The 27,518-nt window shown below is 64.9% G+C and overlaps 2 protein-coding genes across 18 annotated transcripts in view; one reads left to right on the top strand and one right to left on the bottom strand.

Moving 5' to 3' along the window:
- The first annotated feature begins 98 nt into the window (after positions 1 to 98).
- On the top strand, positions 99 to 9,673 carry ENGASE (endo-beta-N-acetylglucosaminidase). 3 transcript variants are annotated; one of them, XM_025468207.3, is made up of 14 exons: positions 100 to 372; positions 2,112 to 2,179; positions 2,340 to 2,541; positions 3,431 to 3,579; positions 4,112 to 4,269; positions 5,052 to 5,200; positions 5,507 to 5,672; positions 6,459 to 6,562; positions 6,870 to 6,978; positions 7,097 to 7,287; positions 7,809 to 7,957; positions 8,297 to 8,402; positions 8,711 to 8,825; positions 9,055 to 9,673. In XM_025468207.3, the coding sequence occupies exons 1-14, from the start codon at positions 266 to 268 to the stop codon at positions 9,484 to 9,486; spliced, it is 2,205 nt and encodes a 734-aa protein (XP_025323992.1). In that variant the 5' UTR covers positions 100 to 265; the 3' UTR covers positions 9,487 to 9,673. The 3 variants fall into 3 exon arrangements, with proteins under 3 accessions (XP_048969811.1, XP_025323992.1, XP_048969812.1); XM_049113855.1 differs by having other exon boundaries at positions 310 to 372; positions 2,344 to 2,541; XM_049113854.1 differs by lacking the exon at positions 7,097 to 7,287 and having other exon boundaries at positions 99 to 372; positions 7,825 to 7,957.
- Positions 9,674 to 12,245: 2,572 nt separating this feature from the next.
- Positions 12,246 to 27,518, bottom strand: part of RBFOX3 (RNA binding fox-1 homolog 3) — a 446,986-nt gene continuing 431,713 nt past the window's right edge. For 9 of the 15 annotated variants that reach the window (XM_025468223.3, XM_025468214.3, XM_025468216.3 and 6 more), the window contains 10 exons: positions 26,723 to 26,860; positions 25,179 to 25,232; positions 24,241 to 24,333; positions 22,949 to 23,009; positions 19,829 to 19,882; positions 19,569 to 19,701; positions 18,920 to 19,100; positions 17,987 to 18,048; positions 16,855 to 16,933; positions 13,656 to 15,192 (listed from right to left, as the gene is read on the bottom strand). In XM_025468223.3, the coding sequence (XP_025324008.1) occupies positions 15,148 to 15,192; positions 16,855 to 16,933; positions 17,987 to 18,048; positions 18,920 to 19,100; positions 19,569 to 19,701; positions 19,829 to 19,882; positions 22,949 to 23,009; positions 24,241 to 24,333; positions 25,179 to 25,232; positions 26,723 to 26,860 (900 nt within the window). In that variant the 3' untranslated portion in view covers positions 13,656 to 15,147. Of the gene's footprint in view, positions 13,619 to 13,647; positions 15,193 to 16,854; positions 16,934 to 17,986; positions 18,049 to 18,919; positions 19,101 to 19,568; positions 19,702 to 19,828; positions 19,883 to 22,948; positions 23,010 to 24,240; positions 24,334 to 25,178; positions 25,233 to 26,722; positions 26,861 to 27,518 lie in introns of those variants that run through there. The other 6 variants (XM_025468212.3, XM_049113857.1, XM_025468226.3 and 3 more) reach the window with 6 other exon arrangements.

Genomic DNA, 27,518 nt, shown 5'->3' with positions numbered 1-27,518 from the left:
CCCGCCCCTCACCGCGGGCCCGCCCCCAGGCCGTCCTCCGACTACAAAGTCCGGGTCACCCGGGGGGCGAACCCAGACCGCAGGCCGCGAGTCCACAGCCGGACCGCGCTCTCCCTCCGTTGGGCGGGCCAACCCCGCGCTTGTGATTGGCCGGCGGCCGGAGGCGGGGCCGGGCTCTGGCCTGTGATTGGCTGCTGGTCGGAGGCGGGGCCGGGCTCGAGCTTGTGATTGGCCAGCGGGCGGCGGCGGCGGGCGCGGCGTCGTGATGGAGGCGGCAGGGCCCGAGCCCCGGGCGGCGGCGCGGCTGAAGGCGCCCCCGACCCCGGAGGAGGAGCGGGAGCGGCGGCGGGCGCGGCGGCGGCCACGGAGGAGGTGGGCAGGGGCGACGGGGGCCGCAGTGGCGGGCGGAGACCGGGCGTCGTGCCCGCCGCCCCCGGGGTCCGCGCGGAGGCGGAGGGGCCGGCCAGTGCTTGCCCGCCCTTGCTGGGCCGGAAGGGGCCGGAGGGGGCCGGAGGGGCTCTAAGCTGGGGGGTCTCCGGGAGCAGGTGGCTAACGGCAGGAAGGGTGTTCCGGTCGGGGGAACCGAGTGGCAGAGGCTCAGCGGCAAGACAGGGGCGGACGTGCCCTCCTGAGCCCGGGCTTGGCTTCTCGTTGGCGCATTTGCTCCCCTGGAGGAAGTCAGCAGCACCTGGACGGCCTTCCCGGAAAGAGCGTCCCTAACTTTGTTAGATCCCTAGGGGTGAGACCAGGCGCGTTTCAGGCTGCACGGGAATGGGAAGCACGTGGTTCGGGCTGCTGGGGAAGGTGTTCATCTTTGGGGAGGCATGTTGCCTTGGCGTTCTCCGTCCTCAGGGAGGAAGAACAGGTGCAGAGGTCATCTGGTACCCACGGCAGGTGTCCAGACAGGTGTGGGGGCGGGGAGCTGAAGGTGGGGAAATCATGAAGGCAGAGGGAGGAGCAGCGTGGTGGGGTGACATTCCAAAGGAAGCATTTTCCTTTATTATTTATTTATTTTTATTTTTATTTTTTATTTTTATTTTTTTATTTATTCTTTATTTTTATTTATTTTATTTATTTATTTATTTATTTATTTATTTATTTATTTATTTATTTTTATTTTTTTAAGGAAGCCTTTTCCATAGTACTTCTACTTTCAGGAGATTCGAATGTCTCACCCCTTCCACCCACCCAGGGAGTTTCAAGATCCCCCTAAGAAAGGTCCAAGGAAGTGGCGGTCGAGGTTGGGCGATCTCTAGAGCATTTCCCACTCTGAAGCCCAGGGCCGGTATCTACAGCAGCTGCAGTGTCTTCTTGCGTTCTAGTGATAATGGTTGTCTTAAAAAAATTTTTTTTTTTGAGGATTTTATTTATTTGAGAGGGAGCATGCCCAAGCGTGCACGAGCGGGGGAGTGGCAGGCAGAGGGAGGCCCCGACTCGTCACTGAGCAGGAAGCCGGATAATGGGGGCCTCGATCCCAGGACCCTGGGATCACAACCTGAGCTGAAGGCAAATGCTTAACCTGCTTTGTTGGGTCCTGAAACTCTTAGTTCTGTGAGTTTTCCAACCGCTTGGCCCCAACAGAACCTATGGACCTTATGAAGTATAACTTAGGTCTCCACAGGGTGACGTCTGGGGGGGCTGTGGCAGAGGGTTAGGGGTTTGCTCATAGGACAGGGGAGCGCTGTGGGAGGCCCCGCCATGTCGCTAACACCGGCTGCTGTGGGAGGATCAGCGCCTACTAGCCTCTTAGGTTCAACGCAGTATTTCCATAGTCTGCATTCAAAATGTAAGTCGGAGAATAACGCCGCCTCCCCTCTGCATGACTAGATGGGGCCTAGTCCATTTGCTTGTCAGTGTTCTTTTTCTTCATGCTTTTACTTAAAAAACCATGGGATCCCTAGGTGGCTCAGCAGTTTAGCACCTGCCTTCCGCACAGGGCGTGATCCTGAAGTCCCGGGATCAAATCCCATGTCGGGCTCCCTGTGTGGAGTCTGCTTCTCCCTCTGCCTGTGTCTCTCATGAATAAATAAATAAAACCTTTAAAATATATATATATATTTATATAATAATATATATATATTATTATTATTTTTAAACTTCTCTTTGCTTAGAATTGAGGAGGAGCAAGAAGAAGCAGTGTTTCATGATGTGGTCAGTTTTACCCCGGATCCTCTGCCAGGTGAGAAGGATGGAGGCTCTGCACGCTGTCTCCGAGTTCACTCTTGGGGCCTCGGGGTCAGACCCGCCCCTTCCTGTTCTTGTTTTCCTCTCTGTTGTCAGAGCATCACTAGGGACCCCACACTTTCCATCTATTCCTCATTGTTTCCTCCCCTGACCAGGTAGATATTATGACAAGGACACCACCAAACCCGTCAGCTTTTACTTCTCTTCGCTGGAGGAACTCTTGGCGTGGACGCCCGGCATGGAGGACAGCTTCAACGTGGCCCTGGAGCCCTCCGAGTGTCGGCAGCCGCCTCTGAGCAGCGAGAGGCCCCGGACCTTGCTGTGCCATGACATGATGGGCGGGTACCTGGATGACAAGTAAGGCTCTGCGAGGACATCGTCCCATGTTAATTTTGTGGCCTGTTTTCCTTGCCTGGGACGGGGATGGAGGGAAAGGAGGGAGGGAGAGCCATGTGGCTGAGAACACTGGCTGGGTGGGGGAGTCAGGAGACGGGCCTCTGGACCACACTGCCCTGACGGGGCGAGGAGCACGGGCCTCCTGTTTCATCTGTAAGAGGACGCGGGCCAGGTGAAAGCTGGTGCCTCTTGCAGCCCTGAAACCATTGGCTTCCGGGAACCACGTGCCCTTGAAATCTGGTAGGCGGGGCGGGTACAGCAGTGGGCACCCTCTCCACACTCCTGGCCCCAGAGCGTGGTCCTCACCAGCTCTGGCTTCGGATGTCCGCTGTGACACTCCCGCGCCTCCAGAGTTGGTGCGCGATCTGCTCAGAGGTCTTAAACGTCTATAAAACAGTCTTGGACGGGACGATAGATGGGAAGGCTTGAGTCAGGGCCGGCCACCAAGGGCCAGGCAGAGGCAGGTGGTGACGTCTCGGTTGTAGCTCATGTGGTTATCAGCCTAGGCCGTCCTGGAGGAACTGCGTTAGGGACCAGTGCGGGGACACCAGGCCTGGAGCTTTTGCACAAGCCCTTGTGCTTGTCTTTTCTCCTCTCTTGTCCTTGTTGAGGCTGAAAACGCTCAGCCGCCAGGTGCAGTGGTGACTGCCGGCTGGGTCTGGTGAGGATGTTTCCCTGAAGACCTCTGATCTACTGGCCGAGGCGTAGTCCTGCTTCTCGCTCCAGCCAGCAGCATCTACACCGTGCCTGGTGCCCAGTGAGCTTCAGTTAGCGTCGCTGGCCAGGACTGGAGAGAAGCTTCACCGGGGTCCCCGTGTCCTGGGTCCCGACTGCTCTGTTTCTTGCGCAGGTTTATTCAGGGCGCGGCGGTGCACAACCCCTACTGCTTCTACCACTGGCAGTCTATTGACATCTTTGTGTACTTCAGCCACCACACGGTGACCATCCCCCCTGTGGGCTGGACCAATGCTGCCCACAGGCATGGGGTCTGCGTGCTGGGTAAGACCCCAGGGCTCGCCTCCCACTCAACCAGACTTGTTAGCACACCTGACAGGTGAGCCAGTGATGAAAAAGCTTGGCCTTTGCTTCTGAGTGAGTAGAGCTCCTCAGCTGGGGCTTTCTTGATAGGTTAGGACGGGCGAAGCAGACTTCTGGAAGGGGCCAGGCCACTGGGTCACTGTCCTAGCCGAGACAGGGCAGCCACAGACAGTAGGCAACGGATGGGCGTGGCTGCGTGCCAGCAAAACTGCAGTCATGAACCCAAGCGGTGGGCGGCCGTGGCCCACAGGCCGCAGGTGGCTGCTCCGTGGGCAGAGTGGTTGTTTCCCAAGCTTTCTTCCCCTGCACCTGAATCTTTTATGGCCTGTTTGGCACTGATTGCCGGGCTCTGCCCGCAGGTGGTTTAATTCCCCAGCTCTCCGGGACAGCCGAGAATGTGAGTGGGCGAACAGCTTGCTGGCGATGCAGTTGCAGGAACCACGCTCTGCCAACTGCTGGGTTCACCTGACCTCGTTTCTCTGTGTCCTGCCAGGGACCTTCATCACCGAGTGGAAGGAAGGTGGGCGGCTCTGTGAAGCCTTTCTGGCCGGGGACGAGCGCTCCTACCAAGCCGTGGCTGATCAGCTGGTCCTGATTGCCCAGTTTTTCCGTTTCGATGGCTGGCTGATCAACATCGAGAACTCTCTGAGCGTGAGCATAGCCTCCCTTCCGGTGCTTGCCCAGCCCAGCCCGTGGCCATGTGCTGTCCCTCTGCTGCTTTCCTCAGCCTCCCTGTTAGGGCAGCAGGAGCCGCTGCTCGCCTCCGAGTTAGAGCCGGCCCAGATTTCTGTTATTTCTCAGCGACACAGAATGTTCTCCGGCGCTGTGTCCAGACACCTTGGTTGGCTGAGCTTTGCCTTGGTGCTCCTTCAGGCCGACAGCTCTCCCTCCTCCGTCCGGCTTGCTCGGGCTGTGTGTGTGGCTTCCCCTCACGCTCTCTCCCCTTTCATGGCGTTTTGTCTTTCCTTGATTGCTGCGCCCATGTCCTTCCTGCTTCAGAAAGAAGGACAGTTGGGGCGCAGGGGGCTCAGGTGGTTGTCTGACTCTTGATTTTGGCTTGGGTCATGGGACCGAGCCCCAAGTCAGGCTCCGTGCTCAGTGTGGAGTCTGATTGTCCCTCTGCCTCTCCTCCGGAGCACTCTCTTCTCTCTCAAATAAATAAAATCTTAAAAAAAAAAAAAAAAAAAAAAAAAAAAAAAAAACCAGAAAAAAGAAAAACAGAAAAAAGGAAAACGAAGAAAGGAAGGATAGTGGGAGATATCTGGCTGGACCCTCCCCTCAGCGTCTATGGGTTGGGGGGGCTCCAGGGACCGCGGCTTATTTGGAGTATGTGTTTGCTTCTGAGATGAAGCATCCTCCTGTCTGTCCTGCGCTGGGCACCTCTCGTGACAGGCCCACGCCTCACCGAGGGTCTGCTCTTCACCCCCCTCCAGCTGGCTGCAGTGGGGAACATGCCCCATTTCCTCCGGTACCTGACCGCTCGGCTCCATGAGCAGGTCCCCAGAGGCTTGGTGCTCTGGTACGACAGTGTGGTGAGCAGTGGCCAGCTCAAGTGGCAGGACGAACTAAACCAGCACAACCGGTGAGCCGGGCAGCCCTCTGGGCGGAGAGGGCGGTGGGAGTGCGGCCTGCTTCCAGGGCCTGGCACACATGACCACCCCCGTGGGAGAGGGCAGGGGTGGGGTGCCTGCTACTGGCCGCCCTCAGGTGGGACTACGCCAGGGGTTGGCACTGCGCCGAGGGCCGTAGGCCGTGCCTCCCCGGCTGGGGCCCTGCTCTTCGGGGCAGGCTGCGTTCTGGTCCTGGAGGCAGCTGGGTCCGGGGTGGAGATAGGATGGGAGGGGAAGGAAGGGGACGGCCCTCACGGCTGGTCCTCGCCACCTTGCAGGGTCTTCTTCGACTCCTGCGACGGCTTCTTCACCAACTATAACTGGCGGGAGGAGCACCTAGAGCGGATGCTGGGGCAGGCCGGGCAGCGCCGGGCGGACGTGTACGTGGGAGTGGACGTGTTCGCCCGTGGCAAGGTCGTGGGAGGCCAGTTCGACACGTACAAGGTGGGTGGTGGCCCTCGAGGCTGGGGCGGGGGGGCGGGCTGCAAGCCTTCCATGGCCTGGTTTTCTCGGGGACTTTCCGTTCCCGTCTGCCCTCAAGGGAAGGAAGAGGCAACATTCTTTCCGGAGAAACATGGGTGACCCGCCCGGGGCCAGGCTGTGCCCCGAAGCCCCAGCCTGCAGCCGCCCTGCAGTCAGGCGGTGCTTTGTACACAGGTGTTCGCGGGCAGAAGCACCTGTTCAGATGCCTGCCTCCGCTCTAGCTAGTGGTTGCCTCTGCCGGGCGGTTTCGACCGTCGGGTGGGCTCAGGGAGCTCGGGGCTAAGGACCAGGTGAAACAGCCAGTTTGGGGAAGTGCTGGTTTAATACCAGCAGGGTTTTCTCCGGCGAGGCCAGGCATGTCGGCAGCGAGGAAAGACAGGAGGGGACGGCCGGGGCTGAGGCGCCCGGTGCGGGGTCAACGGGGAGTCCGCTCGGCTCCTGGGCTGCCAGGCCTGCCCCTTCCCCAGGGCCACGGGGATGTTCTTGCTCATTAATTAAGCTCTAAGTGAATAAATTAATCCAATAACTGAAGATTCTCTCCACCCGCGGTGAGTCTGCTAACGTGACGACGGGTACAGCCAGGGAGACCCATGCAGCCTGTGGGCGCTCCCGGCCCCCAGAGACCCCTGCCCGCTTGCAGCCCTTCTGCCCACCGCTGCCCCCCTCGGAGCTGGGAGGGAGCCTTGGCAGCCAGGCTCGGCGCTTCCAATTTACTGAGAAGGGGGGGTCCCGGACTTGTCTCCTTAGTCGCTGGAGCTGATCCGGAAGCATGGGTTCTCGGCGGCTCTCTTTGCACCTGGCTGGGTGTACGAGTGTTTGGAAAAGAAGGATTTCTTCCAGAACCAGGACAAGTGAGTCCTGCCTGTCCCAGGGGCTTTGTGATGGCTGGAGGGGGGAGCTCTGGTGATTTCTCTGGTTTCCCAGGACATGTAGGGCAGGCTGAGGGCTCAGACGGAGAGAAGCCAGCCATCGAGGCTGCTTCCAGGTGGTGTGTGGGGGGCCTGGCAACCAGTTAAGCAGGAAGGGGGCGAAGGTTGGGGACCTTGAGGGTCCCCCCAACTGCAGACCTGCATCTCCGGCACATCTGGCGGGGTAGCCCCGCTCCCTGGGTGGGACGCAGAGAGTGACCTCGGGGGTCCCCTGCATGTTCCTCTGCAGGTTCTGGGCTTTGCTGGAACGCTACCTGCCCACACACAGCATCTGCTCTTTGCCCTTTGTCACTTCTTTCTGCCTGGGCATGGGCACGCGAAGAGTGCGCTACGGCCAGGTGCGCGGGGTCCCGGGTGGGCCGCCCTCTCTGACTTTGGTCTCTCCCGGGAGAGGTGGGGGGCTCGGGTGGGGGGGCTGGCGGCCCCGGCACTCCCTCAGGCGGCCCCATCCTTCAGGAGGAGGCGGAGGGGCCCTGGTACCACCCAAGCGCCCAGGAGATCCAGCCGCTGTTCGCAGAGCACAGGCTGGAGGGGGCCGGGCGGGGCTGGGTGAAGACGCACTGCTGCCTGGCGGACGCCTGGAACGGGGGCAGCTCCCTGCTCGTCCGCGGGCTGATTCCACGCGAGCAGGACCACGTGGCTGTGAGGTAGGTGAGTGCGTGGGGAGCGAGGTGCGGGGTCCTGTGCTTGCCCTCTCCCTGGGGAGCACTAACCTGGGCGGCTGGGCCGCAGCGGCCAGAATGACGGGCCACAGCCCAGGTGGCCTTTGGGGTAAAGAGCACAGAACCTTCAGTTCCTCCCCTTCCCCATTGTGAGTGTGTGATGCAGTAGTGTTAACTGTGTGCACATCACCGGGCCACGGGTCTCCAGAACTTTCTCACCGCCCCCACAGGACAGCTCCCATCCCCACCCCTGCTGTTTCTGTGGGCCCCTCTCCTGAAACCTCTTCTCAGTGGAAGCCCATAGAATTCCAGGACCCAGAGTTGTCAGCCACGGAAGGATTGGGCCGGGGTGGGGGCAGGGAGGCCACCCCAGCCGCGCACACCCTGAGCTCAGGAGCCTCCCCGTTCCTGGTGGGAGGGGCCATGGCCCGTGGGACCCGGAGCCAGGGGTGGGGGGCTTCTCAGCCGCTCCCGCGAGGCCGCTTACCCTGGGCCTCCGCCGGCAGGTTATTCTCTCTGCAGGTCCCCGTGCCTCCCCAGATTTTCCTGTCCTTGGTGTACAAGCTAGAAGGGGCTTCGAATGTCGGGGTGGCACTGGAGCTCACCACAGGGGATGCGGGTAGCTGCCACGTCGGCAGCATCTCGACGTTGAATGGTGAGGAGTAGGGCTCTCCTGCCTCCTGCGGGCACCCTCTGCTTCAGGGACACCTCGGGGAGGAGGGTCTAGAGGGTGCCCCAGGCCGGGGGGGGTGCCCGGACAGGGACAGTCCCCCGTCAGCTGAAGCCTCTGGGCTGCAGCCCTTGCTGGGCAGCACAGTGGGGGGCTGAGGGGCTCCCCCCCTGTTCTCCTGCCCCCAGGGCCTCAGCCTGTTTGGCCATGAGTGCCTGGCACCAGCGGGGAGTCTAGTGGCCCCCGGGGCTCCCTCGGGTGTGGACACCTCCCTGCGTGGGTTCCTTTGGGTTCTCCTCATTCTCAGGTCTCTTCCCCTGGCAGAGACAAGCTCGAGGCACAGTCCCCGACCCCTCCGGGTGCCCCCCACCAAGCTGGCCCGATGGGTGCACCGCTGCAGCCAGCAGCTCCGTGGGGGCTGGGTCCAGCGGTGAGTCTCCAGCAGGGGATGGCCACATGGGGGGCTCGATTCAGGGGCCCTTGGGTGAGGAGCCCCAGAACTGGGGGGCTGGATGAGCCCTGGCCAACACCCCCCACCCCCCCAGGATTCAGGAGCCCTGGGACAGGAACCCAGGAGGCTGCTGGGAGCAGTCACCGTCCCACCTTAGGTTCTTCCCACCGGCCACAGGGTCCGCCTTAGGATGGACCTTCCTGCCGTGACTTGGGGCCTCTGAGCTGCCAGCCTTGGTGCTGAGCCGAGGGGGGCTCCCCACGACTGATCCCACTTGTCCCCTGCAGCTGCTACAAGGTGAACCTGCGCGACTGCCTCCTGCGAGACCTCTTCGTTAGCTTCGCCCGGCCTCCAGGCAGCCGGGAGGAGGAGAGCTTCGTCTGCCGCCTCGGCGAGGTCCAGGTGAGGCTGCGGACGCCGCACTGGGGCCCGGCCGAGGTGCCTCCCACCACACGGGAGGCAGATGTGCCTGGAGGGGGGCCGCGGGGGTGCCGGGGAGGGGGCTGCAGGGACGCTGCGAGGGGGGCTGCAGGGGTGCCAGGGAGGGGGCTGCAGGGGGGCTGTGCAGGGGTGGGCACCCTAAACCCCCTGCGCACGTGGGGACCGTGGCGAGCCTTCTCTGTCCTGGCAGGTGGTGGATGCCAAGAGCCTGCTCGCCCCGCTGCCCCGGGTGCAGGCCGTCACCGTGTCCCACGTGCGCTGGCAGCGAGCCACCCCTGAGGAGGAGGGTTCCCCTGCTCGGCTCCGGCTTGGCTGCACCCTGCACTGGTCCTACCTCCTCTCCCCCATCCGATGCTTCCGGATCCACTGCTGCGTGGGGACTGGCGGTGGCGCTCTTGGCGGGGGGCCGTCGGGGCCGGAGCAGCCCGCGCTACTGGGCCTGGCATTTGTCAACCAGTATCGGATAGTGGACCTGGTGGTGGCGGCCGCGGGGCCCAGCGGGGACGGCCGCGTGGAGTTCCTGGTGGAGCCTGTCCCCAAGGAGGGGTTTCTGGTGCCACGGGCGGAATGGGGCAGGGCGGCCCTGCTCTACTCCATGCCCCGCACGGATGGGGCGTTATGAGCGGAGCGGGCACGAAACCCAGAGGCTCCTGCCTCAAGGCTCCGGCTACTGCGGCACAGTGCAGGAGGCCCCATGCGTGGGAGGCCCCACGCGCAGGAGGCCAGGATTGGGGCTTTGTCGTCGTGGACGTTGGTCATAGGAAAACCAAGAAAGTGTGTTTGCCGGGCTGGTAACTTCCTGAGGTTAATGAACTCTTCTAATCCCTGCCTGGAGCTTGGGTTCCCAGGTGGGGTGACAGCATTTGGGGAAGCTAGTTCCCCTCAGGTCCACGAAGGGGGTTTCCTAGTAGGCTGCGACGCGTGGGCTCCACCAGCTTAAATGGGACCGGAAGCCTCCGAGCGGGCCCGGGAGACAATTCCCAGGGTGAGGGCTGAGGGCACAGGGTGCCGGGCCTGGTATCCCGGGGACTGGCCCGCTTCCCCTGTGGACGGGGGGGCCCAGGGCCGGGCTGGTGCAGCTGGCACCTCCCCCAGGCCAGGTGGGTGGCCACAGCCCAGACCCCCGTGTGGGGCTGTCTGTCCCAGGTTACTGTCCCCATGAGCCGGAGCCACTCGTGGAGCCTTCCCATGGCCCCGTGCCCTCCGGATCTCTTCCAGGTGGTTGGTGCCCGGCCCGGCCGGGCCTGGGCCTGGGCCTGGGCCGCGGGAGCCCTGGTGGGGGCCCTGCCTGTGGCTCCTCCCAGGGCTGGGGTCCCTGTTCACGCAGGTGCTTTGATGACCCTCTCCATGGGGCCCCTTCCTCTCTTGCTTCTCGGCCTTCTTGCACTTTCCTCCCCTCTGCCTGTGCTGAGGCTGGCGGGAGGCTCTACATGGGGGGGGATGGTGAGGGAGCGGGAGACGGCTTCTCCAGCCGCACAGCCCCCTGTTGAACCTTGGGCCGCCGTGCTGGCTTCCTGGCGGGGGCCGGGGTGCGCCTCCACTCGCAGCCTGGGGTACCTGCCCAGCTCTTCTCCTGGGCCCAGCCGCGTCCCTCGGGCTGGGGGGGTCTCTTATCCCCGGGCCTCACAGGGCCGTCAATGGGGGGTGCTTGCCCATTGCTCTGCCCTCCACCTGCGCTGTGCGAGGGGGAGCGGTGCTGAGGGCCAGGGCACCCCAGCTGGGGGTCACACCAGGGCTGGCCTGTCGCCCCGGGTCCATGGGCTTGGTTGTAGGCTGTAGGGAGGGCAGAGGCCACCAGGCGGCAGTGCGGTGACACCGCCTCTGCCGGTCGTCCAGAATTCGGGATTCAGAGAGGTGTTGGGGTGGCCCGGTTGAACGGCAAGGGAGCGTCGTGCCTGTCACGGTGGGACAGGGCACGTGGCCGAGCCAGCTCCGTCTGGTGGGGAACGGGTTTGGCCAGCAGCAGGGCGGTAGCTCAGGCGGGACGAGGAGGGAGCCTCTGCTGGCCAGCTGGGACAGACGGGCCACCCGCACCCAGGCTGGCCCTGAGGACCTGGACAGCTCAGCAGACCTGGGGGGACGTGAGCCGCTGCAACTTGGAGCTGCTCACGTCGTCGTGCTCTGGCTTTGGACCTTAGGTTTGCCCTGAGCCTCTCCTGCTTGGTAGTTCCAGGGGGGCCAAGGTGGGGCTCCTGGCCCTTTCCCTCGTGTCCCCAGAGGTGGGGGCCGGCGGGGCCGGGGGCTGGGAAGCCAGCGGCTGCTCTTCATTCGTGAAGCCTGTTTGCTTTTTTAAGTGCAGTTTCCCCCAAATACCTTATGCAGAGAAGGAGGGAACATTCATAGGGCAATTATTTTCTTACAGTCTGGCGGGCGGGGGGGGCACCCAGCCCCGTGCCCCGCCGCCTCCGTCCCAGCCCCATGGAGAGCAGAGGCTCGTGGGCAGTAAAATCCATGTTGGCGCTTAAGCCCGCGTCCCTGCGCGGGGGGGGGGGGGGGGGGGGGGGGGGGGGGGGGGGGGGGTCCTCGCTGAAATAAACCACCCGATGTGACACCTGAGGAGTCAAGCGGGCGAGCTGTGTTGCGGACGCGGCGCCTCGGATTCGGAACCTGGCCCAGCGTCTCCAAACCCAGGGCTTTTAAGCTCTTGTTTGACTTCTGCTTTCCTTTCCTTTTTTTTTTTTTTTTTAAGATTTTAATTATTTATTAGAGCCAGCTCGAGAAAGAGCAGGGATGGGGGAATGGGGAGGGGAGGGAGAAGCAGGCTCCCCTTAGGGCAGGGAGCCCGACCTGGGGCTCCATCCCAGGACCCTGGGGTCATGACCTGAGCCCAAGGCCGCCGCTCCACCCACGGAGCCCCCCAGGCGCCCTGGACTTCTGCTTTCCCTCCTGGTTCTCCTCCCTCTTCGGGGAGGGGGCTTCCACCACAGCCTTCTGGGGATGGGAGCCTGCCCCCCCGGGCTCACCCTGAAGCGGCACCCCGCCCCCCTGCGCCCCCTGCAAGGAACGGGGGTCTGCTGATACACATCAGGTCGCAGCGGGGTGTGATCGGAGCCCCCCCAGCCCGCCGGCCTGGCCGCTGGGCAGCCCACGACGTTGGCCTGGGCCAGGCGCTCTGTGCAGGAGCCTCCGCTGGGAGGGGGCTGGGGTGGCCGCCGCCCTGGAATGTGCCCCACCGGTGGGGCCCGGCTGGCTCTGGCTCTGGGTCCCTCGCCCAGAAGTGTCCTCTGACCCCACCCCCTTACCCTGGCCCCGGCCCGCGGAAGGCCGTGTCCTGGGACAGGCTGCCCGTCCTGCTCCCCCCGCCCCGCCCCCAGGCGCGCCACGCACCACCCGCCCCTCCACCCTCCGGGCCTGGAGCTGCCAAATCAAAAAGAGTTGTCCTGGTTTGAAGAAAGAAATCTTTATTAATAATCTTAATAATAATACTGTTGATTTGAATGGTCACACCTTGGAAGCATACAGAATGGTAAGAAAGGAAGCCTGGGGCCTGGCTGCAGTCCTGGGGCCGGGAGGGGGCCGCGGCGGAGCAGCAGGGGCTCGGCCGGCGGGCGGGGTCTGTACACGGGAATAGAAAAGGGGCTCATTTCCGGAGCTTCAGGAGCTGATGCTGAATATATAAAGTGAGGTGTAGGTTTTTTTTTTTTTTTTTACTTTTTATTTTTTTTACTTTTTAAGTTTCATGAGACAGTGGAGCCATGTTGGGAGCCTACGTCGGTGGTTTTTTGCTGCTTCCCCTCCTCCAGCTCTCCCTGCCTGGCCGGGCCCCTCCCTGCCGCTCCCTGGCCCTCCCGCCACCCCCTCCGCCACCCCGGGACCCACCGGGACCCACCGGCGCCGCCGCCGGCCCTGCCCTCCCCGCTCTCCCTGCTGCGCCCGCCCGTCACTGCCAACCTCCCCCTGCGGCCAGGCGCTGGCCCCCCTCCCGGCCCCCCGCTCCCCTGCAGGCAGAGGTGGGGAGGGCGGCCTCCCTCCCACCGTCCGGGCCCAGGCCGCCTTCACGGGGCCACAGGAACCCGCCATCGGGGCCTGAGCGTGTCCCGGCCCGAGACCCCGCCCTCCCGACAGTCCGGGCTGATCCTGGGCGGCCACCGGCCCCGGAGCCCCTTCCAGAGTTCTGGAACCACGTCAGCCCTTGGTGTGGGGTCGGCCCCCAGGGCTGCTGCTCAGACAGGCTCCTGCGGCCCACAATGCCCAGGCTTGCAGAACACCCCAGGTTTGCAGAACACCGTGTTGGCAGCATGGCCCAAGGGGGAGCCGGGGGCCCGAGGGTGACGGGCACCGGCCGGAGCCAGGGACCCCGGGAACGGACAGCCGTCCCCCCCACACCCGGCCCGGCCGTCCCCTCCACTGGCACAGTTGGCAACAAAGGTCAAGTCCTGCTGGCTGCTCTCCCCGCGCAGGCCCACGGCCTGTTCCTCCGCTGGGCCCCGCGTGCCCTGGGAGTGGGGGCCGGAAGGAAGACTTGGTAGAGACGAGGCCCCTTCCCCTCCTCGCAGGCCGGCGGCGCGGCCCGGGCGCTCTCCTGGGTGGGCGCCCGGCGGGACGTGCTCCCTCGCTGCGGTGTGCGGCGCCACGCGCGACTTGGACGTGGTGGATGCTTCTTGGTTTGGTTGGTTTTTTTTTTGTTGCTTGGATCTTAACATCTTTTTTTGTTTGGTTTTTTGTTTTGTGATTTTTTTTTTGTTTTTTTGTTTTTGTTTTTGTTTTTTGTTTTTGCCCTTCATGGTCCAAGAAGGAAACGGTGGAAGCTTTCACTACAACAGAAACAGAAAGGCAGGACTTGCAGTTTCACGGAAGCAACTCCGGGGCGTCGTGAGGACAGACGGGCCCTGGCGAGCGCGCAGGGCAGCGGCCGGGAGGGCGGGAGGGGGCCCCGGGCCCTGACGTCCTAGCGCCTCCCCCCACTGTCCTCCAGGCCCAGCTCTAGGACCCTTCGTGTGTGACCTCCAGGGCAGAGTGTGGTGGGGAGGGGAGACGTGGGGGCGGCAGGAGCAGACGCAGTGAGGCCCGGGGGAGGGGGGTGCAGGGGAGGAGGGGGGGCAGGGGCGCCCGGCTGCTCTGCGTGGGTCAAGGCGAGGGCAGGGCGGATGGACAGCACCTCACAGGCCGCGAGGGCCCGGATGAGGTGGCGGTGCTCCGGGCAGAGGGGGGCGGGGGCCGGTCCAGCATCGGGGACCCACCCAGAGCCCAGCTCTGGCCCACGAGGGGGCTCTGGCCCGAGACCCTTCCTCCAGGAGCTGCCTGGCTGCCTCGGCAGTACCAGTGGGTCCCAGCACCGGGGCCCCAAGGCCGCAGAGCAAGGCATCCAGCCTGTCTGGACGGGAGGCTGGCGCCGGCCGTGGGCCTCCCCCACTCCTCACCTGCTTGCCCCTTCTGGAATGTACCCCGATAAAAGGATGTTTTCAAGCCCGGGGAGGGGTAAAGGGTGCTGGAGCCAAGTGCAAAGGCGACCAGGCTGGCCAGGCCCCATCTCGAGCAGTGCTGGGGGGCCATCCTGGGAGCACGGCTGGAGGCACCAGGGGCTGGAGGGACCAGGGGCGGGCTGAGGGCGCCTGGCTGGAGGGGGTGCGGGGTGCGGGGAATTCCTTCCTGCACTGTCATTTCCTACATAGAGGCTAAGTGAGCCCTGAGGCTGCTGTGGCCGTGGTGGGGCCGCCTGTACCATGTGCTTGTGACTGCTTGGGGCAGGAAACGTCCTCAACAAACTCGAACCCGAAATGTTAGTCTCAGCTGGATAGGGTGGTGGGGGCGAGGGGGGCGGACGGGCCACTCTCGTCATTAGCTGGGTGACGGGAAGGTCGGGAGGGAGCACTGTCTCGACCAGAAACCCCGCGACGAGCGGACGGGAGCTCCGTCTGACGGCCTAACCCCAGGAGGGACGGTGGCGCGGGGTGTCTTCGAGGCTGCGCAGCCCCGGGGCCCGGGGGGTCGCGTCGCCCTGGCGGGCTCTATTGCTAGTCGTGGGGAGAGGTCGTGCGCCCGGCCTAGCCCCTCCCCCTGTGCATACCGTACCTGAAACGACTTGGGGGTACAACGTCAACAAAGTCAAAATAGGAAGCAAGGTTTCAGACATACAGGGGGCACCAGGGTCAAAGACACACACGCCATCGTGAGGGGCAGGGAGACCAGCTGGCTGGAGGTAAACCCTATGGGCTTTGGCGTCGCGTGCCGTGGCCTGGGGGGGGCGCACTGTCCTCCTGGTGGCTGTGCCTGGTTTTGGACTGCTGGGTTTGGTGTGTACTGGGCAGTCAGTGTGAATGCTGCTAGGGGCTGGGCCCTCTTGCTAGTAGGGGGTGAAGCGGCTGTACCCTCCTCGGCACAGGCTAGCCTGCAACATCAAAGATGACAAACAGCCAATCAGTACCGCCTTTCGGTAGGGGGGGGAAAAGCAAAAAAGAAAAAAAAAATAAGGAAAAACAAAAAGAAATAGCTAAATCCCATTTTTTGCCCCCCTTAGGAAGGTCTGCCTTGGGGAGAGCGGGCGCCGGTTCTCATGGCAGCGGTCGGGGGGCCCTGGGCCTAGTTCTTCCGTGGTAGGGGCGGCCGGTGGGCACCAGGGGGCCGCCGGGGTCATCGGCCGCTGCGCTCCTAGGTAACAAGGCTGGAGCTGCCTCCCGGTGGCTCTCTTGGCTCAGGCCTGGCCCTTCCTGGCCCTTGCTCCTTCGTGGGGGCCGGGGAGGAGGTCTGGGGGGAGAGCTCCACCTCTTGGCGCCCGGCACTGCCTGCCCTGGGGCAGGACTCAGGAGGGTGGAGGGACCCTCGTCAGGGTTCCCCGGGCCTCGGCCCCACCAGGACGGGCTGTGCCGGCCCGCCCAGCTCCTCGGAGCTGTAGGGGGTTTCCTGGGGTCCCTGCTCTTCCCCCAGGTGCTCGCCTGGGCCCTCCGTCTTGCCGACCAGGACAGGCCTTGGGTGCTCTTGCTCCCGTGTCCCTGGGCCGCCCTGGATCAGGGAGGTCTCCAGGGGAGCCTCCTCCCCACCAACCGGTTTCAACAGAAAAAGGAAGATGGTGAGTGCCAGAGGAAAAACTTGGGGGAAAATGCAGAAAATCCTACAAATAAAAATGAGAACACAAGAGGGGCCTCTGTGAATGAGTGAAAGCTTTTAGCCAGCAGCCGCACAGAGGGCCGCGCTGACCCCGGAGCCGAAGGGCCCGCTCCCTGGCCCCGCTCCCTGGGGCTGCCGGCAGTCACCGCGGGCTGCTTGCCATGCCGCAAAGGTGTTAAAAATCAAAAAAGACAAAACAAAAATTGGGAGGGAGTAATCAAAACCAAGGAGGTGGAACAAGGAGTCCGTGTTGGCTCTGACCGTCCTCCCCCCTCACACCCCGGGAAAATGTGTTCATCTTTGATGCTGGACGCCAAGCTAGCTAAAACCCGACATTAACAGCCCCTGGGGCGGGGGGGTCACAGAGGCAGGGGGTCCCCTGGAAGCGGGTTTCGGGGTACAGAGTGAGCTGGGTTGCATGTGTCGACAGCTGGCCATACACACACACACACACACAGACACACCGGCTGCCGTGGGCCCACAGGGCGTGCGCAGGGGCTGGGGAGAGCCGGCCCCGGGGCCACAGAGGGGTCTGGGTGGGGGGCCACAGGCAGCCCTGGCCCCTGGCCTTGATGCGAGGAAAAGTGCGAGGGAGCGACAGGACACAGAGGGACGGCGGCGGACACCCCCCTACGTGCGGCGTGGTGGCCCTGCTGGCCTCTGGAGCCTTAGAAAACTGGGCGAAGTGGGCATGCCAGGGTCTCCCCAGAGGGCCAGGCGTCCTTCCCGGGCGGCCGACCGTCCCGGCGCACCTGCTCCTTCAAGGTCCCCGAGGGTGCCAAGGGGCAAGCCCTCCCGCAAACTCCCATCTCGGCCTTGGTCCTTCCGGGCACTGCTCAGAGGTCTGGGTCCCTGTCCTGGGGGCCTGCCCACCCCCTCCTGGCTGCGGCGCCAGGCCCTCCTCGTCACGCTGGCGCCACGGGCCGGGCCGCCCCCGCCCCCTTACCATGGTTCCGATGCTGTAGGTCGCCGCGGGGCCGATGGTGTGGTGGTAGGGGTCAGCGGCTGCATAGACTCTGCCGTAACTGCGGAGACAACACGGGGAAGGCCAGAGGCGTGGGGGCTATGCGGGCAGGTGGGGGGCGGCAATGGGTCTCCCACCTCCTCCCAGACATTTCGGGAGCACCCTCCAGTGTGGTCCCACCTGTGAGCCACCCCTACCTCCGCCCGCCCTTGCGCCCTCCTTCCTGCCCGGGCAGAAGGAAGTGTCCAGAACACGGCTGGCCACCCTCCCAATTCCTCCAGTGTGGGCCGACCCGGGCGAGGGGCCAGAAGAACCCCGATCCCCAGGAAGATCAGGGCAAGGTGGTGCGGAAAGGCTCCGAGCAGGACGAGCGGGCGTGGGGGGCGGGCAGGGAGGTCACCGTGAAGAAGTGGCGCTGCGTCCCCTCCATGATCTTCCTCTTATTTTGTGTATGAAGTCCCAGCCTCTTGGAGGACAGGGCTGGGCGGAAGGGTGTGCTGTACACCTGACCCCCCACCCCCGACACGAGATGCAGCCAGAAGCTTTGGAAGGTGGGGGTCGGCAGGTGCCCCTGGGCGAGAGGAAGAGGCGGCCCTCGGGCACCGGGACGTCTGCGCTTCCCTCAGCGAAGCCCAGTGGCCCTGAGGCCAAGTGCCCGTGTGCCAGGCTCGGCCACCCCCGGACCTGCCCTCGGGACAAAGAGCCACCCCCCAGCCTCTGGGCTTGCTGGCAGCCAGCCACGCTGCCATCTGGGGTCCTCACACCCCTGGGGGAGGGCACGCGGCCTTTCCTTCTCAGAGCTGAAGGGTCTCAGACCTGGAAGGCCTGAGTGGGGTCAGAGGTGTGCCCAGGGCAGACGCAGAGCCTCCTCGTTACCCTGCTCCCCGGAGGGGAGGGGTCAGGGCTCAGGGCTCAGGGGCTGGGAATTGGAGGCCCCCCCACCCCCGTCGTGCCAGCAGGAAGTCAGGGGCTCACTGGCTCAGGAGACTCCAACCTGCTCCCCTCTGTCCAGACCCTGCACCCCAGGAAGAGGCCCCCCCCTGCCCTGAGCCCACCTCTGCAGTGACCCTGCTGCCCTACTGCCGTCTTCACCCGACCGGTGTCCCAGCCATACCTGTCGCTGTAGGCCGCTGCCGCCGCCGCAGGCTGAGCGTATCTGTAGGCTGCATAGCCCCCCTGCGGGGTAAGAGCAGGGAGAGACAGCACAGGGGCTTAGTGGGGGCGGATAGAGCCTTGGGCAGGTGCGGACTAGCCGGTACAGGCCTGGGGGCACCCAGCTTCGGGTGTAATGGAGGGCTCAGGACTGCAGACTCCCCAGGGGCATGGTGTCGGGTGAGGCAGGGATCACACCGGCAGGTACCTAATAGACGTCTGGTTGTGTCTGTGGCTTTGGCACATGCTAAGGGCCCAAAGACCTGCCCCAGCCCAGTGAGCTTTGACGTCAGTAGACGTGGAAAGCCCAGGAGTGACTCCGGGCCATCAGGGATCCTGGGCAGGGTCAAGAGCAAACCGAGATCGCGTCTTGGCGCCAGTGCAAAGGGACTGTCGAATTATGAGCAACTGCCCAGGATGAAAGCAGGGTCTCCCGTTGGGCTGGGTGCGTGTGCATGTGCGTGCGTGTGCGTGCGTGTGTGTGGGGTCGTCAGCTGCGGCTCCGCGGCAGCCCCATGAAGGGACAGAGAAGCCACAGGACCCCACCAAGGGGTCTGCCCTGGAACCCCTGCCTCCTGGTCTCTCTCCGGGCCTCCATATCAATGGGGTGCCCATGGGGGCTCACTCAGCGCCCCCAATGTGGTTAAGGATATGGGAGAGTCGCCCCCGCCTCCATCACCCAGTGTCCTGTGGATGCGAGAAGACGTGGGCACAGACAGCCCAGGCGCAGCTGTGCCCAGGTCCCCGGGGACCAATGCCCTGGGCACCCTTCCCCGCCCCGGTTCCAAGCATAGGGCGGGATGGGTGGGGGCCAGGGCCTGGGGGCGGGGAGGTGAAGACCCTGGAATTCGGCCTTGGGCCCCCCACCCCCGCTCCCGCCTAGGGCTGCACTTACATAAATCTCAGCACCATAAAAGCCATCCTGATACACGACCCTGGAAGCAAACGGACAAGAGAGTGGTGGGAACGCTGGAGAGGTGGGGTAGGCCGGCTCCGGTGTCTGCTGAGGAGGGAGGGGGCAGGGTGCCAGCCCTGCCCATGGGACTGGCATTTTAACAAGCGTTTGCTCCAGTGCCCTGTTTTGGTATAACAATAGAGTAACACCCTTGCTGGTCAGCTCCTTTCTCCCACAAAGCCAGGGGCCCCTCGGCCCATGCTGCTTACCCTCCCCCCACCCAGCCCAGGCAGCTGTCCCCCGAGGGGCAGAGGGCACTGGCCCGGGAACGGACCAGGGAGGGCTCAGCAGGCCCCCACTGTGCGCGCGGGCCAGCCACCAGCCCGTGCAATCATCCAGCCAGGTGCTGGGGCTCTGAGTGTCCCCCAAATGCCAGTGACCCTCGGTTCCCATGGCAGGGTGGGGTTGGGGTGCCGATATGGGGCGCCCGCAGTGCAAAGGTCGGGGTGGTCCTGGCGCCCCCACCCCCCGCCGTTCCGGAAAGGCTGCCCAAGGCCTCCCTCCCCACACCCCCTGGGCCGCTCTCCACACCTCCCTCCCGGTGCCTCCCTCCCCAGGTGCCTCCCCAGGTGCCTCCCCAGGTACTCACGCTCCATAAGTTGGGATGGGGGGCGGGGGCGGCGCAGCCCGAAACGTGTTATACACGGCCCGGCCCCGACCCCGTAGGTGTGCGCCCCGGTAGGCAACGGCTGTGCCCGTGGTGGGGTAGGGGAACCCCGTCACTGAGGGAAAGGGGGCAGAGGAGAGGCGGTGAGAGGGCAGCCGGCCCAGCCCGCCCACACCTGTCCAGCCCCGTGCCCGGGCCCCGTCCCCGGCCCTCCACCCCGCCAGGACCGCTCCAGCCTGTACCTGCATAGAATTCAGGCCCATAGACCGCGCCTACCACGGGATTTAGCTTCCAGCCTAGAAGAGAAGCAAAAAAACCCCAATCACCGTCTTCCCCATCCTCCCCCCACCTGCTCGCACTATCCTGGGACTCCCCCCACGGGGGGCCTCTGCAGCCTGCTGGCCCGACCCACTCCCTCCGCAGCCAGGCTGGGTACTGGAGACCTGCGGCCAGGTCTTGGCATGCTGTGGTCTCTAAATAATGGGGACCAGGTCGCTCCGACCCCTCTGCCCGGGGCGTCTTTGGGATTCTTTTCAAACTGGGGCCCTCCCGGCCTGCCTCTGGGCCTGCCCAACCCCAGGCACCAGCCCAGCTGCTGGGAGTCTGCAGTCTCTGCAGGAATTAGGAACTCTGGTGGGGTGGGCTGCCTGCCAGGAGGGGCCGAGGCTGCCCTGAGGGGCTGGGCTTGTGCCGCAGCTTCCTCCCACCTCCTGCCCCAAAGCCTCTGTCTGGGGTGGAGCCCCTTCCCCACTGCCCAGTCCTGCCCGGGCTGCCCCCAGAGCAGCCAGGGAGCGGCTCCCTGGGGAGGAAATGCCTTAGGACTCCAGGTAATAGGACAACTAACCCTTCCTGGGCACGTCCCCATGTGCCACACTGTTCTAAACCCACCCAACGGGATGGGAGTCACACCCTCCGGTTTTACAGATGAGCAAGTGGAGGCTCGGAGGTGCAGCAGCCTCACATCCCAGAGCTGGAAATGGCAGACCCGGATGCCCACAGCCACATTCCAGGTCATTCCCTGGCCCCCAGCTGTCAGGGGCGCCGCCTCTCCCTCTGCAGGTGGGCCGGCTCAGGACCCCCACCCCCACCCCCCTGCACAGGACCCCCCCCTCGGGCTCAGGACCCCCGGCTACGGGGCTGGGCTTCCTCTCCTAGCAGAGACCCAGGTGCAAGAGCGAAGCCTGCTTCCACCCGAGGCCACCAGGGGTGGACACGGGCTGGCTGGGAGCACACTCTGGCTCCAGGCACTGGTGCAGAGAGCGTGGGCTGGGGGGGGGGGGCGGTGTATCGGACCCAGCCCTGGCCCCCTCCGTGCACCTGCTCTTATGTTTGCAGTACGCCCTGACGGCCCAGCTCCACACCCCTCTTGACCCTGTGTAGGGGGTGCAAAAGGGACTGAGCCCACTGGCCGGCTAGCCAGACAGCCCCGGAGAGCAGGGCAAAGGGCGAGACCAGGCCATCAGTGTCGGCCTCCACCTGTGAGCCTCATGCCCAGATTCTAACATCCCCCTGCTGGGCGGGTGGCTGGACCTGGGTCCTCCTGGGGGCCCATTCTCCACACTTTCCATGAGACCGTGGGCCGCCTTCCCTTCCGGGTCCACCATCACCGGACCTGCGTGCATGTCTGTGTCTGAACATTTGCTGCCGAGACTCTGGAATCTTCTCTAAATCCCAGCCCAGAGGCAAGAAACATCCCAAGAATGGAGTCTTCTTAGTAAAAACCCATGACGGAGCAGAGTCCTGGAGCCAGAGACCCGAGCCCACCTCCCTGGGGCTCTAATCCAGTGGCTTCTCCTCTGGGTCCGTTCTTGGAGGCGGAACTTCCCTTGAGATGGTCCCTGGCACTTCCACTTGCCAATTCTGGGGTCCCGGGTGTCTTTATCGGTCACCCTGGCTCTCTGGCTCCGCCGAGCCCATTTCACTGTGTGGGGCCCCAGATGGTGGAGGCAGCCAGAGACCCCCCTGGGTGGCTCCTTTGTTTCTGCTGTAACGAGTGTCAGGCCTGGAGAGTGTGTTCCCATAGTGGACACTTCTGCCCCTCTCCCCCCGCAACCGATGAACTCCTGAGTGTTCTGGAGTGTTGGTTCAAGGGAGTCGAGCCACGCTCCCAGGCCTCCAGAGCCCGCTGCGCTTCACCGTCAACCCACAGAGAACCCACTGTGGCCCCCGTCCTCGCTCGGGCCAGTGAGGACGCTTCCGTGACACCGTTGCCGTGAGCACTTCGCCATTCCTTCTTGCGCGACCAGAGCTGGTTCTGTGCCCGTCCTGTGACTATGTCCGTCGTCGTCCGTGGACCGACTCCGCTGTCAGCGTCATGCTTCCTGACATTCGCAGGCTCTGCCCCGAGGGCAGGGGGTGTGGCTCTTGGGTGAAAGTGGGCATCTGGCTCCCGATGATCATCCTGACCCCCAAACACGTCCTGATCTCTAAACACTCGTCGTTCCCGTGCCAAGCACTCAAGGTGAGCTCAGGACGCTGGCGAAGCCAGGAGCCCCCAGATTTTTAGGAAAAATTTGAGCTCTCGTAGTCTGCAGAAAAGCAGGATGGGAGCCCTACTAATCTAAACGTGGCTCAGCCAGACCCCTGTCCTGCTCCAGAAGGACACGTGCGAGGCCATGCTGGGGGGTCACGTGGCAGGTCCCCCAGTGTCCTGCCCCCTTGCTGCCGGGCACCGGAGTCCATGTGTGGCCAATCACATGGGGACAGGCGGGCTGGGGGGTGGCTCGGTCACTCTGCCCTACTCGGGGTGAGGAGCCCAGACCCCGCCCTGCTGGGTGACTCATCCTGCGAGCGGGGCTGCCAATCCCGGGCACGGGGACAGACTCAAACGGGCCCCAGTGTGCTGCCGAGATGCTCAAACCAGTGTGCATGGCTGGGCGCAGCACCCCTCCACCCCGCCCCTGGGGTTCTGTCCCCAAGGAGGACTGGCTGCTTCCACTTGGGGACCGGCATGCACACGGCCGAGACCACTCAGGTGAGGCACATCGTGCCCCCCAAGGCTCACTGTGTCCGAGGCGGAGGTGGGGGGCTATTCTAATCATCTGCACATCTGCTAGATACTGAGGACCTCCAGCCCAGGCCCTCCCTCACTGCTTGGAAAAGAAGGAACGCTCAGGGAACGGCCACAGCCGCTGTTTCTGGGTGCCCCGGGTGCTTGGGAAGGCCCAGGCATCTTGCCAGCCATGTGGGCCAGGTGGGCGGCCCCAGCTCTCCTCCTCTCTTGGCCAACCCACCCCCTGTGGACCTGGGACGTGAGGGTCACGTAGCATCAGGGAGGTGGGCCTCCAGCAGCTGAGGCTCCTGCACGGCCTGTGTCTGGGTGGGCAGCCCCCGCAGCCTCCCTGAGGTCCTGAGCCCCTTACCGTTACTGTAGGGGTTCGCAGTCTTCTTGTTGGTCATGACGCGGGCCGTGGCGTTATTGACCTGCCCAGGGAGAAGGGGGAGAAGGTGAGGGTGAGGGGCACGTGGGCCTCCTTGCAGGCCTCTGGCCGCCCCGGTCCTGTCCTGCACTGCTCCTGCGTGCCCCGTGGAGGGGGCTGGGGGCTGGGGGCTGGCAGGGAGGCCCGGACAGCCTCTGTGCCAGCCTGGCCCCCCACCCTGGCCCGCCCTCTCCAGCCTTGGCCGCCACTGCTCCCAGCCCTTGGCTCAGGCACCGCGTCGGGCCCACGGGCTCTTGCCCTTCGCATGCTGTTCCCACAAACCAGGCCCCGGTGTCTCTCTGGCCACCCGAGGCCACTGGAGAAGCTGGCTGGTGGACTCTCCCCAAAGTGCTCTCAGCCCAACTGGCAGACCGGCCCCCAAGACATTCTGTGCCCTTGAGGGGTGCTGAGGCCTTCCTCGTCACGGGCACCCCTCCATAGGCAGAGTTCCTGATGGTATCCCTTGGGGACAAGGCCCATGCAAGAGGGGGCGCCAAGGGGGTGGTCCTATCTCCCTGGAGGGCCTGACTGGCGTGCAGAAAGGAGGGAGGAGGCCTCTGTGGAAGGAAGTAGAGACCAGTGCAGGTGGGGAGGGAATCACACATCCAGTGCGAGCCCCGGGCCTCGGGCTGTATCCTCAGAGCCTGGCCGGGGTCGTGCCTCCAGTACCCCTTCCACTTCCGGAAGCCCTCCCCCAGGCCTTCCCACGTCCCTTCCCCTGGACTCTGCGCTAGCTGCTGACTCTCCCCCGGCCCCCCCTGCCCCGCGTGTCCAGGAGCCTGGCTCCCAGACACCTGAAGCCACAGCACTGGGGAGGGGAGGGGCGATGGGCCGCCCACCAGAGAAGGGGCAAGGGGGCCACTGGGGGGGGGGCCCTGGCCTCCTGTCTCTGCTGCTCCTCTGGGCCGGGTCCCTTCCTGGCAGCGGGGGCTCCTCGGACGGAGGGGTCGGGGACCTAACAGCCCCCTGAGGGCACACGGAGCTGACTGCCATCCTTGGAGCTGCCAGGCCTCAAACATGATTTTCGGGGCTCCTCCCAGGGTCTGGCTGGTTCCCGTAGTTGGGGTCCCCCCCTCCAGAAAGCAGAGGGAGCGGGCCTGAAGCCTGGGCCCAGGAGATGGGCCGGGCTCTGGCCTGGGCCCCTCCGCAGGTGTGGCCGCGGGGCGGGGCGGGGGGCCCTGGGGACAGCGGCCGCTCTCACGGGCACGCCCTGCGCAGCACACTTATCTGAGCACCTCAATTTTCCGTCCCTCTACGATCGTCCCATTCAGCTTCTCCCGGGCTCGGTCAGCATCTGAGCTAGTTTCAAAAGTTACAAACCCAAAACCCTGTGAGCGGAGAAGGACAGACACGGAGAGAAAGGATGAGAGGAAGGAAAACATAGGAGGCGCGGGGTGGGGGACAGGGCAGCGGGGAGGGGAGGGGTGGCGGGGACAGGGGGGAGGGAGAGAGAGAGAGAGAGAGAGGGACTGAGTCAGGTGAGTTGAAGGAGAGGTCGGCAGCCCAGAGGTCTGCCCTGGTGCCACGGCAGGATGCCCCGGGAAGGGTGCGGCCCCAGGCGGGGGCTGCTGGCCCGGGCCCGGCCTCAGCTGACCGCCGGCACCTCCACCTCCGAGAGGACAGGCCAAAGCCACGAGAAATGCTCGCCCGGCCCGGCCGGGGCCAGACCCGTCACCCTGCTGCCACCTGGGGGGCAAGGCAGGGGGCTTTCAGGGTGCAGCCCCACCCCCTCCCCCCTCAGAGCCTGCGTGGAGGGGGTGGGTGGGGGTCTTCCCTTGCCTGGGCAGGGAGCAGGGCTGGTCTTCGCCGGGCCCCCTCCCGCTGCCCACCCTGCAGCCGCGCCCCCGAGCCTCCGGGCCAGCTGGCGGGCAGGCCGGCGGTCCCCCTGGAGGGGCGGCGGGCGGGTGGGGCCCCGGGCCGGGGGCCCAGGGCTCTGGGCGCAGACAGAGAGGTCCCGACAGCTCCGGGAGAGAAAGAAGCGCGGCAGCTGCGGCAGCAACACAGACGGCAGGGGCGGGGCGGGGAGGGGGAGGCGCGGGGAGTACAAGCACCCGTGTAGCTCAGGGGTCCTCGGGCGCGAAGCTCTCCAGGAAGGAAACGCACATTTCACACGTTAGCCTGGCGGGACCTACAGCCGGCGCTGTAATGGTGGCGGCCTCTGGGCGGCACCCACCTTGGAGCCCCGCTCGTTAAAAATGATCTCCACGTCTAAAATTTTTCCGAATTGCTGCAGAGACAGAGAGGGGGGTGGGGGGACAGGGGAGGGTGGGTTAAGACTGCCGCCCCCCCCCCCACCTGTTCCCCGGGGATGCTCACCTGCCGCCCAGGTGTGGCCCTCTGCCCCGCCCCAGCCAGCCTCCTGCAGGGAAGAGGCGGGCTCTCGGGGTAGCCTGCTGGGGGGACGGAGGCCCGGTCCGCTCTCACGGAGGGCTTTCCCTGTCCAAGCGCCCCCACGTAGGCGCTGGTGACGGGGAAGGGCAGCCTCCCCGGAGTCCCTCTCCTCTCCCTGCCTGGGCTCGGCCCCAGGTCGCAGACAGCCACCTCTAACTCACACTGAAGGGTAGAGGGCTATGGGTAGGCCCTTCCCAAACAGTGGGGTGCCACGAGGGGGGCAGGAGACCCTGGAAGAGACAAGGGGCCATCGAGGGACCCCGTACTGCCAGCAGCCTGTGCTGTTGGGGCTGGGCCGTGTGGGGTGCGGGGCAGCGTTGACCCCAACCCCTGTACCCAAAAGGACACACTGGCCAGGCAGGCGCAGGTGCTGCGGCTGGCCCCTCCTGCCCCATCACTGGCCCAGGGTCCCAAGGGCAGCCCTGGCTCTGAGACCGTGAACCTGTGACACCAAATTCCCGGAACGCGGTCCCAAGGGACCTGCCCCAAGGGCTCCAGTGTGTGGAACTAGTGTCCCCTGCACCCCACGACCACGAGCTGGTGGAGCCGTGATGCGATGTGGAACAAGATAGCAATGCAGTCCCAACTCTGACAGGGGCCGAAGCGGGGTATGGTCCCTGTCCTGGTGCGGGGACGGGGTGAGCTGACACCTTGGTGTGGTGACAGGGCGAGCTGATGCCTGAGCGGGGATGGAGCAAGATGATGCCTGTGTGGGAACAGGGCGAGCTGACGCCCGAGTGGGGACGGGGTGAGCTGATGCTCGTGCAGGGACAGATAAGGTCAGGTGAGCTCTGTAAGGCAGCTGCTTTAAGGGCAGGCCCCAGGCTCAAAGAGGTTGGCAGCAGCCTGGCCCAGGCCAAGAGGAGCCGGATCCTGATGATTCCAGATGCCATCAGCACCTCGCTGTGTCAACGCCCCAAATGCAGTGGGGCCTCCAAGAAGGGGGGTGGGTATCTGGGGCGAGATATGGGTGCTGGCTGCACCCCAAGGCCATCCTCAGGGCACCTGCCCTCTGAGGATCCCATCTGCGCAATGCGTCAGGGGCCAGAGCCTGCCCAGCTGTGGCAGGGGTGGGGTGGGGCGGGCACAGTGCTGGCAGCGGGCAAGGGGTTACAGGGTAATAACCCAGTGGGTCCTGGCCTCAGCCCCGCAGGGCCCTAAGCAGCCCCGGCTCCTCCTCCTTGGGCCCTCCCTCCTCCCTCCCACCCCGCAGGCCTCCGGCAGTGCAGGGCTGGCCCCAGCAGGCAGTGGGATGTGATGCGTGTGGGGGCTCGGGGTTAGGGGTGGGCGGGTGGGAGCCGGGATGGAGGGGCCGCACACACTCACCCCGAACATTTGCCGCAGGTCAGGGTCCCTGAACCGGAAGGGGATGTTGGAGACGTGTAGCCGCTTGGGCTGCTGCTTCTCTGTGGGGTCGGAGGGGTGGAGCGGCTGGCTGTCTGTCTGTGCCGCCTCGTCTGTCTGCTGCGGGGAGAGGCCGGGCTGTGAGGTGCCCCTCTGGGCTCCCATCCCGTGGGGAGGGGAGCACCTGACGGCCAGACCCCCCGACTCCCTGGGCCTCCCCCTCCCGGGGCTGGGACCCGGAGGCTGATTCTCACGGGAGGCCCCCTGCCACTCAGCACCCACGGGGTGACTCTTCCAGGGCATGGGGTGGCCAGGTGCAGCCGGCCAGTGCCCTTCCTCATCTGGGGCCCCAACATTGGGGAGCGGAGGGGTTCCGGCAGACTTGGGGCGCAGGAAACGAAGCTGCCGTGAGGTGAGGACCCCTGACCTACGGCCCCCCTGCGAGGACGAGGCCAGGATGGGCGCTGAGGTGACAAGCCTGCGAGGCTCCTCTGGGGGGCACCCGTTCTGTCCCTGCTGAGCCTCAGCGCCGAAGGCACGCAGCGGGTGCTCCGTGAATGCGGGCCTGATGACCGAGGTGGCCTCTCAGCTTAGACCGTGGTGACACCCCCGCCCTGTGCACCGCCAGCCCCGAGGGTTATCCCAGCCCGGCTCACTGGCGAGTCACAGCGGGAGTGTCCGGGAGCCGCCCTCCGCCGGTGACCGACACGCTGGGTGCGCAGGCGGCCTGGCACCCACCCCTGCGGCTCCTCCGGGTGGGGGACGCCCTCCTGATGGG

This window comes from Canis lupus, chromosome 9, assembly GCF_003254725.2.
Source record: "Canis lupus dingo isolate Sandy chromosome 9, ASM325472v2, whole genome shotgun sequence".
Taxonomy (NCBI): domain Eukaryota; kingdom Metazoa; phylum Chordata; class Mammalia; order Carnivora; family Canidae; genus Canis; species Canis lupus.
The sequence above is the reverse complement of the archived record's forward strand: the minus strand, read 5'-3'. Positions and strand labels throughout refer to the sequence as shown.

Bases quoted from the DNA above. Each gene is read 5' to 3' on its own strand.
- ENGASE (XM_025468207.3), top strand. From the start codon at position 266: ATGGAGGCGGCAGGGCCCGAGCCCCGGGCGGCGGCGCGGCTGAAGGCG. The intron at 2,180-2,339 runs GTGAGAAGGATG...TCCCCTGACCAG, and splicing joins TACCCCGGATCCTCTGCCAG to GTAGATATTATGACAAGGAC. The intron at 7,288-7,808 runs GTAGGTGAGTGC...CTCCGCCGGCAG, and splicing joins CAGGACCACGTGGCTGTGAG to GTTATTCTCTCTGCAGGTCC.